The 13,154-nt window shown below is 44.5% G+C and overlaps 1 protein-coding gene across 9 annotated transcripts in view; it reads left to right on the top strand.

Moving 5' to 3' along the window:
- The window catches only part of ELAVL4 (ELAV like RNA binding protein 4), a 139,147-nt gene that overhangs the window by 112,192 nt on the left and 13,801 nt on the right, over window positions 1–13,154 (top strand). For all 9 annotated transcript variants that reach the window (XM_036446619.2, XM_036446621.2, XM_036446612.2 and 6 more), the window contains one exon: window positions 1,454–1,557. In XM_036446619.2, the coding sequence (XP_036302512.1) occupies window positions 1,454–1,557 (104 nt within the window). The remainder of the gene's footprint in view (window positions 1–1,453; window positions 1,558–13,154) is intronic.

Here is a 13,154-nt window from a genome sequence, read left to right on the forward strand (position 1 = left end):
CAAACACAGACATTTACCAGCAAAACAGAAGCTGTTGGAAAGATTTTTTTGGCTGCTGAAATGGGCTCCTGTCACCAGGACATGGCAGGCTTTTTGTTGTATTGTCTCCTGGCCCCGGCCCCTGTACTCCAAAGGGAGCTTTATGTAATCAGTCCTCCCTGACATGTGATGTCCTGTCATTTTCCTCCCCTTCCACTCTGCTGCCGCCCACAAATCAATAGCATTGCCTGGGAAATTTTATCTGGGTTTGCAGCCACCCTGAGCTCAGTGTTTCTTAAAGGGTATGTCAGTAAATGTAAAGTTTCCTAATGATATTTCTGGCTGATGACACATGGCAGAGCTGATGGACTATTTATAATCAGTGGCACGATCACAAACACATTATTTTTATTTCACTTAGGGGGGAGCCCTGTCACTTGCCACCTCTCTTTGCAGACAAGTGGGTGCCGTCTCCGCCAAAGGAGCTAAATTCTCTTTGAAGAATGCCTGCACACCACTCCTTTGAGTTAGGAGTTCCTTGGTCCTTTCCAATAGGACCCACCCCTCTTTTATGATTATTGGGCTAGGGGAATGATGGAGGCAATGAATTGTTTGCAGCAACTGCTTTAAAGTCTGGCCATGACTTCACTATAATGTCTCCTCCGATCTCTGCTGCTCAGATCCTGCTGCATTCCTCCGAGTGTGGGTGTGGTTGGCGTGACTGAGGCAGCAGACACAGCTCCCACATCCAGCACTTGCCCCAGTTTTAAAGGACTAAGCATAGCAGAGCTGTCTTTTGTTGAGCAGCTATTATGTTCTAGGCAATGTATTTGGTAGACATTTTATATACAGTATCTCATCGACCCTCTCTTATCATTTAATCAAGTCATTTAATCTCCTATCTTCCTCACATTTCTGAGATGTCACACAGTTTACAGGAAAATTCCTGGGACCCCAGTTCAGTTCTCTGTAACAAATGACACTGCCCTGTCCTGCCTCTTCTCCATTAAAAGGACATTGGCATATATACTATCGTGTTTCCCCGAGAATAAGACATCCTCCGAAAATAAGACCTAGCGCGTGGAAAGATAAGACATCCCCTGAAAATAAAACCTAGTGCAACTTTGGGAGAAAAAAATAATATAAGACAGTCTTATTTTCGGGGAAACAGGGTAGTATGGTGTGGGTATGCAGGAGTGCTTACCCATTCCCAGCTTAGGCAGCTTTGAGAGCTCAAAAACTAACCAGAATGAAACACGAAAAAATTTGAAATTCTCAGCCTGTGGGTAAATCTTGGCATAACAGGAACCATATACTAGGAGGGTTTGGATTCACTGCAATGGGAAATATTTCCTCTATAAAGATATTGAGCTTTCTCTCTCTCTCTCTCTCTCTCTCTCTCTCTCTCTCTCTCTCTCTCTCTCTCTCTCTCTCTCTTTCTCTCTCTCTCTCTTTTTAAAAAATGTTTCCACAGGACAGAGTTTAGGGTATGGATTCGTTAACTATATTGATCCAAAGGATGCAGAGAAAGCCATCAACACTTTAAATGGACTCAGACTCCAGACCAAAACCATAAAGGTAAGAGGTGATATTCTGGCTCCTGACTGGGGAGGCGCTGGTTGATTTCATCCCTTTGTTCTGATACATAAAGGCCATGCGGGAGCTGGAAGTGGTGCTCTTTATTTATTCAAAGGACATTTCCTGGGACGCAGATCGCTACATAGGAGTGAGGTGAGGGCTGAGCACAGGGAGGGAACACGAGCTGCGGATGTCAGGGATGACTACCCCACATGGAAGGCCTGTGAAGCTGAGTCTGCAGAGATGCCCAGAATTGAGCTACAAGAAGAGGCTGAGATAAAAAGCTGTTCCAGGCAGAGGGAACAGCACATGCAATGCTTTGAAAATGTACATAAATATTGTGAGTGGGGAACAGCATAGGGAATGGTGTGGCCTACATTTGGATGCAGGGAGGGGGAAGACAGGGGCCTTATATGCCAGACAGAGCAGCTTGGCTTTACCTAAAGGTGGAGAAGACCCTCCTGAGACTTGAAAAGGAAAAATCAGTTATAGAATCAATACACTAGTGAACTAAAGTACAAAATCTACGGGAACAAAGGAATGACTGAAAAAAGGAACATTCCAGGCATCTGAAAATAATCAGACAAGTAAATAATATCTATGCAAGGGTTAAGGTGAAAAATAATGGTGGCCCAGAGCCTGCTCCTCCAGACCAAGGCTTCTGCGCCTGGATTGTCACTCTCAGTTCAGACTTTCCCTGATGGGGTTCTTCAGGAGGCGGTGCCATTGGCTTGGAGGCCCCCCCCCCGCTAACAGCCAGTGGTGAGCTCCTGAATGGAGCGTGCCTCCTCCGCCTCCCTTTCCTGGACGCCCCACCTAGCATCCTGTTGGGGGGCAGCTGCCAGCCAATTAATGAGCCCCATTCTTCATAGCCTATTCAACCAGGGGAGGTGTCTCCTGGGCACTCTCATCCTCACAACGGCAAGTCTGACACAAAGTAGGACAAAAGAGAAACCTCTCCCAGAATGGAAATCTATAGATGGCACCGGATCTATGTCTGAAAACATACAACCAGAACTTCTTAGTTCAACAGAGCTGCTCGTCCCACAGCCAGACTGACAGGGGAGACCAGTGGTGTAAGAGCATCTTAGCTGGGAGGCAACCAAAACAAACACAAACACAAAGCAAAGCAGAACCTTCTCTTTGGGGAATATATTATGACTTTCTTCCTTCCTTTTTTTTTTTTTTTTTTTTTGTCCTCCATCCCTCCCTCCCTCTCTCTCTCTCTCTTCCCTTCCCCCTCCTTCCCTCCTTCGTCCTTTCCTTCCTTCCTTCCTCCTTCCTTCCTACTTCCTTCCTTCCTTCCTTTCTTCCTTTCTTCTTTCCTTTCTTCCTTCCTTCCTTCCTTTACTTTTCCAATTGAGTTTAGCTTATTTCTAAAGATGATTAGAAATCATCTTTCCTGATCTCATAGACCCCAAGACACAAAGACCCCAAAATAGGCCTGATTCAGGTTGCTTCTGTCTCGGCCTAGAATCAATCCCTATGAGTTCTCTAAGGGTGAAATAATTGAGCATTGCTTAAATACGGGGTGGTCCTCTGAGAGGTAGGATAATTAATTTCTTTCAAAAGAAAAACAAACCTATGTCTGTGCTTTAAGTAAAGATGGTATGCTCCTGTCACCTGACTCTCTGATGAGGCCACACCAGGTTGAGAGCTGTATTTGTGGTTTGGATTGATTTTCCTGTGCTATCCAATTCAGTATTAGAATGTCAGACTTTGACTGTTCCCCTGATGGACACCCTGACCTTGAAGCGAGAAAGATACTTTTCTTCCCTACAGTTTTTCTTGAAATCCAAACTTCCCCAAGAGCTTCGGATCAAATCATCAGCCATCCGTTCTGTGTGGTTTTTTTTTTGTTAAGTGATCCCTGAAGCTGTAGGCATTTCCCAAAAGGCCGAGTGAACCCAGCTTTTTTGATCTCAGAACGCACCCCTGGCCCATCATGCTGTCAGACGCAGTGCTTTGTCTAAGTGGATCTTGGCAACAAGAAATATTGATCATTCTCTTTCTGTGAAGAGCCAATCTGCCTCCTTCCCTTCTCTGTGTTCCTTTCCCTGCCCCTCACCCACCCTCTGCTCGCCCCGTATCAAAATGCTGCCAACACATTTGCACCCAGCAGTAACGCGGGCTTCCGAGCATGATGCCACGGCTGAATCGATAATTTCCATTCTCCACAACGAATGAAAGTTTAATGTGCAAACCTGGGGATTTCAGCCCTTTCATTAAAGCAGTTTATTTGCCATACTAAAAATTAAGTTTGAGTGATAGGTTCCTTTATTAACTTTCCCTCCCTTTCCTAAAGGGACACAATGTTTAAGGTGAAAATCATATTAAAGGGGAGAGGGAAAGCAAACCTTTTTCATGTGCTGTTAATAGTCTTATCATTTATTAATTTTTAAAAATTGCTTTTCTGCCTTTCGGGCCTCTGTTTACTTCTTGTGCTTCAGTTTGCTTTGGTAAGTGACATGAGATTTATCTCTCTACTCTGACTCCATGAAGGAGTAGAAAGCTTGTCTATCTAGGAAGGTGGGGGGGGAGGGGGTGGGTGGAAATACTATTTTTAAATATGCATTACAGAAATCTCCTATCTAGTACATGTTTGCAAGTTTTAGTCAAGTTAGTCCCTCCTCACATTTATGGAGCATATTCGGAGTGCTTCGTGGAAAACACACTACTTTAAATGTAATGCACTACCTAGATGCAGGCAAACCAAGTCCAATCTTAAGCCTTGAGGATTAATGACTAACAGCTAGAGTCAGAGATAGTTCTGGAAAGTGGGAAGTGGAGGCTGTAGTGAGCTGTAGCGCAGGAGAAAGGGCAGCTTTTCTTTAGCTGCTGCTGATTGTCTAAGCCTCGATTGCTGCCAGATCTTCCGATTCTTCAATAGAAACTGAAATCTAGATTTGTTTTTATGAAAAGTCTCTCAATTTCTAGACATTGGATACCAACTCAAAACATTTTGAAGCATTTTGTAGGTAGGCCAGACATCTCTTAATGGTTGACCTGTGGACAAGCAGTTGGAAGCCTCTGGACTCAAATTTAAATACACAAGCTCTGCTTTGCTGATTGGGAGTGAATGACTCATTACTGGGCTGCGAGGAGAAGGTGTCCACAAATGGTGGTTCCCCAAATATTTGTTTCCCATTTATTAAGGGGATGTAATGTGACTGTGTGAATCCTGAGGATGTGTGAAAGGCAAGGCCAGGCATGTGTCCTCAAGGAAAATACAATGACGCAGATACAGCATCAAAACAGAGAAAGAGTGTGACTCCTAAGTCAGCCACAATGACCAGCATGGATGACTGCAGGTAGCTTGCCTACCTGGAAAAACAAGCATGGATTACAGAGATCTCCTCAGAACCATCTAGAACACGTTTGCAGACATGGGACTGTTCTTTGGATTGTAACCTCTTTAGGGGGTGACAGTGGACAGATTCCCAGCCCTCATCTTGGAGATCAGGCTCAGAGAGACAGAGTGATTTATCCAAAGCTACACACGTGGTCAGCATGGAGCTGAGTTAGCATCCAGCTGTTCTGCGAAGCGCTCTGTCAGAAGAAAAGCTGCTTCATATGTGACCATGAGCTTGAAAGGAAATAATAACAGTAATGCTACCTTATACTGAATATTCACTCTGGTCTAACTCCTTCACATGTTCAATCGCATTCAAACCCTGAAACACGCTGGGGCTAGGTGCTTTGTGTAGATCAACTCTAATTCTTAAAATAGCCCTGTAGGGAGGTGCTTTCTATACAAATGAGAAAACTGAGGCCCAAAGAGGTTAAGAGACTTACTGAGGCTCACACCATTGGTAGTGAGATCGGGAGTAACAACAACATAAAAATGTTTGAAAGGGGCTTTGGCAGAAGATCGTACATGTAGGAATGTCACCTGCCTGTTTGTTCAGTGGCACGTGCCTTCTGTGAGAGTGTGGGTGTGCATCTGGCCTTGCACACAAATGATTTATACTCCCTGGCATGGGGAGGAGATCTAAAAAGCAAACAAGTGGATTTTGTGGCTCTTCTAGGCTCTTGAGTAAACAGACTTGTGATTCAGGGCTTCTGCCATCAACCTGAGCGCTGACCTGACTTCAGCTCATTCCTTCTCAGACCCCTGCTTCCCAGGCAGTGCCCTGGCGAGTCTCCCATTGCTGCATGCCAGATAGGCATGGGATTACTTTTCCTAGCCCACCAGGGCAGCCTGGAACCTTAGTGGAGAAACAGAGTCTTTTCTCAACATTTTAACCCTGAGCCCAGTGAAAATCATTTGTTCCACTTAGGGCTTTGGAGATGCTGTTTGTTTTTTCCCCTTCCCACCCCACCCCCAACTTGGCTCCAACATAGATCACTTTAGACTCTAGAAAGCATTGGGTGAAATGCCTCTGGGGTCTAGAAAATGATGTCCAGTACTCCTGGACCCCACACCGATGCCTGTCCGTCCTTGACCTCTCCATCGGCTCCAAAAGAGCAGCCTCTGAATTTGCACTAAAAATCCTGCCTCTCGTTAAGAAGCACGCGCTATTGAATCCGAGGCCAGTGCCCCAGGTCTCATGTTAATTAGGAACAAAGACAATCAGATGGCTCTGTCGTACTTCAAAAGATGGATATGTTTATCCAAAGTTTGGATACATGTTCAAGTTACACCGAGACCCTTCAGCAAAAGGTAGTTTCAAATTGGATTTGAGGGTTTGGAATTCCTCCCACTAAAACTTTCAGAGTAATAGGACCCTTTTTGGATGTTAACCCATGTTTGAGGAGCAGGATGAGAGAAGTGTTCGCTGCTGCCTCTGGAAGCTCTTGTCTTATGGAGAACACAGACACGCAAAGGACCGACTCTAATGTAGCGAGACCTGTAGTGGTCATGCCGTTACAGGCTTCCCATTTGGCTTGGAAGGGCTGTGGGAAGTAGGAAGCTGTACAAGGAAGTAGGTTGCTGAGCAAGAGAGGGAACTGGTCAAAGTAAAGTTCTAAGAAGGTTCACTGGGGGTGTTTGTTGAATGAAACCAGCAGCTTGCAGGCTATTGTGGTAGGTTTTGTCAGCATTAGACATTGGTTTTCATAAGCTCACTTGGGAGCTTTTTTACTCATTTTAAAAGCAAGACATGCAGCCGAAACCGGTTTGGCTCAATGGATAGAGCGTCGGCTTGGGGACTGAAAGGTCCCGGGTTCGATTCCGGTCAAGGGCATGTACCTTGGTTGCGGGCATATCCCCAGTAGGAGGTGTGCAAGAGGCAGCTGATCGATGACTCTCTCTCATCGATGTTTCTAACTCTCTATCTCTCTCCCTTCCTCTCTGTACAAAATCAATAAAAATATATTAAAAAAAAAAAAAAGCAAGACATGCATATTGAAGAATTATTTGGAAAGTGTATTATCTTATAATGAAGGCATTATCAGCCATTCCCAACTCAACGCAGTTACCATCTTTATGTATTTCCTTCCTTTTTTCATTGAGTTGCATGTTTGCAGATGGTTTTATGTCTTGTCTTTTTCTAATAATTGCATTAAGCTATTACTCAAATTATAAAATTTTGACTCTAAGGAAAACATTCACAGAGCACAGCTCTTGTCCAAACCGGAGGTGTGAGCGATTTCAGGGATGAGGCGAGAAAAGGGCTGTTTCTACCACTCAGTGAACCCAGGAGGGTTGGCACTCAGATGGGAAATAGGGTGAGAAAGTAAGAAGACGCTTTATTGTGAGGCAGGAGCCCCAGTCAAGGGGGGAGCGAAGGGGAAGGCTTTTCAAAAGGAAACATCTCCCTTCTCCAGGAAGAAGAGGGAGAGTGTGCTCTTTATTCCAGCCTCTCTGGGCTGTGATGCAGCTCAGCCATTTCTCCATTTTCACTTCATTCTTCTAATAGCACTAACGGTGCCTCCAGGGGAATCTTCCCACACTTGAGTTTTGCAGGTTCCAGTCTGCCCCTCCGGCTTCTTGCTCTCGCCAGGGGTCATCCGGGCCTCCCTCCCTCCCCCAGCATCCACCTGCCTTGCTAAAGGCCTTCATTCCGCTGAGGCATCTCTTCTTTACACTTGGCATAAGCAATTATTTCTCCTATCACTGCTCTTAATGCTTCCGGAGAGTTAGCAGATCATTTTTTGCTGATGGATATCACCCCACCCAGGAATAATAGACTGCCTCCCTCATTCCTGTTAATAATAAAAAGGCCTTTTTCTCCTCCCCCATTATAGCTATAGGCAGAGGCAGTGCAGGAGCGCTTCCCCTGCCAAGGTCAGCAAGGGCACCTGGATCACTGAATCCCCAAGGAGCAAGAAGAGGGCACACGGGCAAGGCCAGTGGAAACCGGAGCCCCATTTACCCAGTCACACCAAGCTGCCGTCTCCATGAGAGATTCTGTTTGGCTGCTGTGCTACCCAATACCCTGCTCACTTCCTTTGAGAAAATAATTTCAGTTGCAGGGATAGGAGTGTGGGAGATAGTTTCCCTACTGTCCCTGCCCAGTGAGGTTGATATGATCCAGCATCTTAGAGGCCATCCACAGTGGGGGTCTGGATGACAAAAGAAAATTGATAGGTCCAGGTTGTGAGGACATGTAGGTTTTTAGAAGTGCATGGAATGTGGCGTGGGCTTTATCAGCCTACAAATGTAAAATCAATCAACAGTGTGATGCAAGCTGCGTAAAAAAAAGCAACTTGGCAGACCTTGGCCATGTTAGGAGAACTGTGGAGTCTAAATCACAGGAAATAGTGATCCTTTCTTGGCCACTCTGGCCTGCTGTCTTTTATCTCATTCTCAGCTTCCTGATTTTAAAAGAGCTGACACCCTAAGGGTTGTCCAGAGGCAAATGACAAAGATAGCAAAGGGGTTTCTCCAGTCACACATTCACCCCACAATGATTGTTTTTCTATTACCCTGGGGCAGGGGGAAAGCAGGGGGGGAGGAAGGGGATGGTCTGAAGTGACTCTAAAGCTTAATCCTATATTTCAAGAATCTGCGAAGAGAATTTATGAAGTTATGAGGGTAGCACATTAGCCTTGGGTGATAGTGAGTCCCTGATTGTCAAAGGCATTCAAATCGAGTCACTAAGGATGATGAAGAAAGGATTACTAAATGATCCTAAAGGTCCCTTGCAGTCTGAGCTACTGTAACTTAATGTTGCTTCTAGGCCCTGAGCTGTTCTTCCCAGGAGAGTGCCCATTAGCCATATATGGTTATAATTTGAATTTAAATTAAGTAAGATTAAATAAAATGAAAAGTTCATTTCCTCAGTCACACTAAGTATTTTGGAAGTACTCAGTAGCCACATGTAGCTAGTAGCTACCATATTCAACTGCATAGATCTAGACCATTTTCATGGTCCTCGAATATTCTATTGGGCAGTGCTGGCCAAAAACCTCAGTGCCCCCCAGAAATAATCTCTTCTCACAAAGCCCTAGGGCAAATCAGCAGCCTATCAAAGGTCATAGAGCTTTTCCCTCTTCCCTTCCTCCCTCATTATTCAGTCAAAAGAGTTCCATATTGAGATGGAGAGACAAGACCCAACTCTGTCAAATACTCCCAGGATGACCTGGGGAACTTACTGTACTTCTCTGAACTTATTTCCCCATCTCAGAATGGTTCCTCCAGCTCTAACAGTATAACTGAGATATTATAGCGCCATCTTTCCAGCTTGGTAACATTTAGGGCTAGAGCAGTATGTGCCAAGTACATGGTTTTTATTTCACTGCCCATCCACTTCAGCCTACCATAGGGGAAAGATCCTCAAACTTGAAGTCATTATCTGGCTTTGTCTTAGTTCAGCTTTGTGACCTTGGATAAGTACTTCACCTCACTGAGCTAGAGTTTGTCATCGGGAAAATAGAACTAATAATATCTCACCATGGCATACAGTGGGTGTTCAAGTAATGTTCCCCAGAATGACTTCTAAGTTGACTTCTAAGGTGAAAATGCAGTTGACTTCTAAGGTGAAAATTACATGAGGAGAGGGGAAGAATTTTTTCATCTACCTGTTTCAGAGCCTGAGTCTTGTTGAATCTTGGGCAGCATACATAAAGGCTTTGTTTAGTGGAAAGTATTATGGAGCTTTCAGGTGGCCCACAGTAACCTTACCAGGTTTTCAAAAAGCAAGAGTCAGGAGTTGCAGTTTAATGAGGAGAATGTCTGAGTCTGAAGCCCTGAGTCTGAGACCAGCTTTTCCTCTAGCCAGGCTATTAAACCATTAATTAGCACATCTCTCCCTTCTAGGGCAACCAGACAGCAAAATTCTTGTACTTTGTAAGCCTCCTCCATAATTTGATGGACTTTTAAAAAGAAGTTGTAAAGCACACGAATCCATCATCATATCTTTGTTTCAAAACACATATTTATTTGGCCTACTGTGTGCCAGAGCCTCTCATGATATTCTTGGATACTCGTCAACTTCATGACTCCTTTTCGTTTCTTCTCCAAACCAGAGTCAGCTCCTGGGAGCTAAAAGTCCTTGCATAGAGTATATTTCAAATTTCCATTTCAATTCAGAGAGCATTTATTCAGTACCTTCACAATGTAAGGCTTTGCAACTAGATGCCACAGGAGGTATGTACAAACCACCATCAGAATGCTCAGACTATGAGGGCAGATTCAGTGTTGACCCCGATGGCTATGATAGGAGGCAGGTTGTGATAGCTGCTGCCATTGAAATGTGTACCATCTTTGGAGTCCAAGGAGAGAGCAGTCATTTGTGCCTGTGCTTCATGGAGGAGGCAGAATTCAGGCTGAGCCTGGAAGGATGGACAGGAGTCTCTTTTGCCATGATGATGAACAAACAGCAAGAACAAAGACATAGAAGCAGAAACTTTCAGTGCACATTCACTTTTTTTGTTTGAATTGAGGTGGAAGGTGCATGGAGAGATTAGTAGGAGGAGAGGTCGGACTTGAATGCTCAGGTAAAGGATCAGAACTTCCATCACAAGGTGCTGGAGAACCCTTGAAAGTGTTTGAGCAGGGAGAAGTGGCACATTCATAACTCCCTTGGAAATGTTAGCATCAGGTTTTGCCCCAGATAACAGAATATCATGTATCAGGTGGCGGGAGGGGGAAGTGTGTGGCCTCAGTCCTCATACTGACACCTGTCCTGCCTGCGGTTCTCACAGTCAGAACTAGTTTCCAGGAGCCAGCTGGCTTATTTCTTCACTCCCAGCTCTTGGAGTAGGTTTGGAGGTCCTCGAAAGGGTTGCTCCTAGAAGGCCCTGGCAGCATCAGAGTCTGTTCTCTGCTGCTGCTCTTCTCCTGGGCTCTTTGAAGTGAATGTCCCCCGGGGATCTGTATGCTCTAGGGACGTTGTGCTTGTACAGAGAGTAGGGTGTTACAACAGATTGGGGGAAATCTGCAGCCTGATATTCTGGAATCAGCTATCTTTGTGTGTGTGTCCTCTTCTAGACAAATAGTCCTATTAGTATGTCAGGAACTATTGCATTCATCTCTGCACCCTCAGTGTCTAGCGTAAGGTCTGATTGCATGGCAATCATATCAAAGCCACTATTTATTGAGCACTTACTGTGTGCCAGGCATTGTGCCCAGGAATCCTACATGCATGCTTGTTTAACCCTCAAACATCTCTATTAGAAAGCTTCTAAACTAAGTTATTCAAAGAATGCAGCTCAGAAAGGTTAAGTGACTTACCCAACCACACATAGTTGGTAAGTGGTCTGGATTTAAACTCAGCTTTGTGACCTTGGATAAGTACTTCACCTCACTGAGCTAGAGTTTGTCATCTTCAACCTCAAAGTTCTTGCTCTGAATGAGGCTACTCTGTTGCCTTTCCATTCCATAATAGATGCTCAGTTTCAGTTAAGGTCAGATAAGTGAGAACTTCCTTGAAGTGACCTGTCTAAAAATACAGTTGCCTGATATTCTAACCAGTACCTACTAGTAAGACTCACAAGATAAGGGGTGATGAAGACAGCAAGGATGCTCCTAGTGTGTGGAGCTAGAATAGAAATAGAAGAAGGGTAGAAACTCTGGGGAAGACAGCTTTTAACTCAGTAGTAGAAATAATTGTCTAGTAACCAGTGATGGTATAGGATGCCTCATGAAGAGTGAGCTTCCTGTCCTTGGAAATGTGTAAGGTGAGTGGCCTGCTGTTTGGATCCTGCCTTGAACTTAAAAAAATAAATAAATAAAATAAAAATAAATTAATTAATTTATATTTATATATATATACATATATATATATATGTGTGTGTGTGTGTGTGTGTGTGTGTATATATATATATATATATATATATATATATATATATATATATATATCTTATATTCCCAGTGGAATGAACTTTAATCTTCTAATGCCAGTGTTTTCCTGAAGGAGCACCTTTCCATGGCAGAGAAGATGGCTTTTCCTCTCATCTTATATTCCCAATAACACCCAAGATGAAGCCTTTGTCATGTTTTCCAAGTCCTCTCCCTTTTCTGTACCAATTATATATATATAATTGATTTTAGAGAGGAAAAGGGAGTGAAAGATAGAAACATCAATGATGAGAGAGAATCATTGATTGGACATCTCCTGCAAGCCTTACACTGGGGATCGAGCCCACAATCCGGGCATATACCCTGACCAGGAATTGAACCATGACCTCCTGGTTCATAGGTTGGCATTCAACCATTGAGATAACTCTGGCCCAACCTGCCTTGAACATTTGAGGCCACTTATAGCATCAAGTTTTTGTAAGCAAGTTTCAAGGATGGTGCTTTATTTCCACTGTCACCTGTCCCTTTTATTTCCACTTAACCATGAGCTGTTTTTGTAGAAATTGGCAGTTTTGTGAATTGAATGCTGAGCTTATAAAAACACTCAGTCAACGATAGAAGTCCTTCTTGTAACTCGAAGTGCCCAACAAATGATGCCTCCAAGTTCTAAACCCATTGAGAAATGAGATAAAAGAGTAAAAGATATGGAATCCTAAGGTCATCTTAATGCTGTTAAGTCCCAGATGAATTCCATGGACACAATAGGCTTCCTGACACAGAACCCCACACTTGCACAGACTGACATGCCCCATCGCAGGTGGTCTGGTCCCCACAGGCCTCCCTGTATCAGAGCACAACATGCTCCCATGGGACCTGAGAGCCTGGAGCAGAAGGTGTGCTTCCAGCTGGCATCTGACTCCCAGAGGGAGGAGGCAGGCAGCAGCTGAGGCTCAGGTGCCCATTTCCTTCACTGAGGCCCCTCCTCTGGCCTGCACTGCCCTTCTGGGGGCTTCCTCCACATGGAAGGAAGCACAGGGGTTATGAAATGAGAGGATCCCCATCAAGAACAAGCCTCTGTGTCTCACTCTTCACTTGTTTGCTTACTTCCCTCAGCGGCTTGTGGAGTCCTTGAAACAGAGACGCTCTCAGCCCTATCACAAGGCCTGACACAATGGAAGTGTTGAGGAAGGGGTGGAATGAATGAACTTTAATCTTCTAATGCCAGTGTTTTCCTGAATGAGCACCTTTCCATGGCAGAGAAGATGGCTTTTCCTCTCATCTTATATTCCCAGTAACACCCAAGATGATGCCTTTATCATGTTTTCCAAGTCCTCTCCCTTTCCTATACCATGGCGGGTCAGAGAAGGCGCAGGGGTTGCCAGATGACTCAGGAAACGGTTTTCCCCAGGCC

The sequence above is a fragment of the Pipistrellus kuhlii genome, unplaced genomic scaffold, assembly GCF_014108245.1.
Source record: "Pipistrellus kuhlii isolate mPipKuh1 unplaced genomic scaffold, mPipKuh1.p scaffold_m20_p_2, whole genome shotgun sequence".
Taxonomy (NCBI): domain Eukaryota; kingdom Metazoa; phylum Chordata; class Mammalia; order Chiroptera; family Vespertilionidae; genus Pipistrellus; species Pipistrellus kuhlii.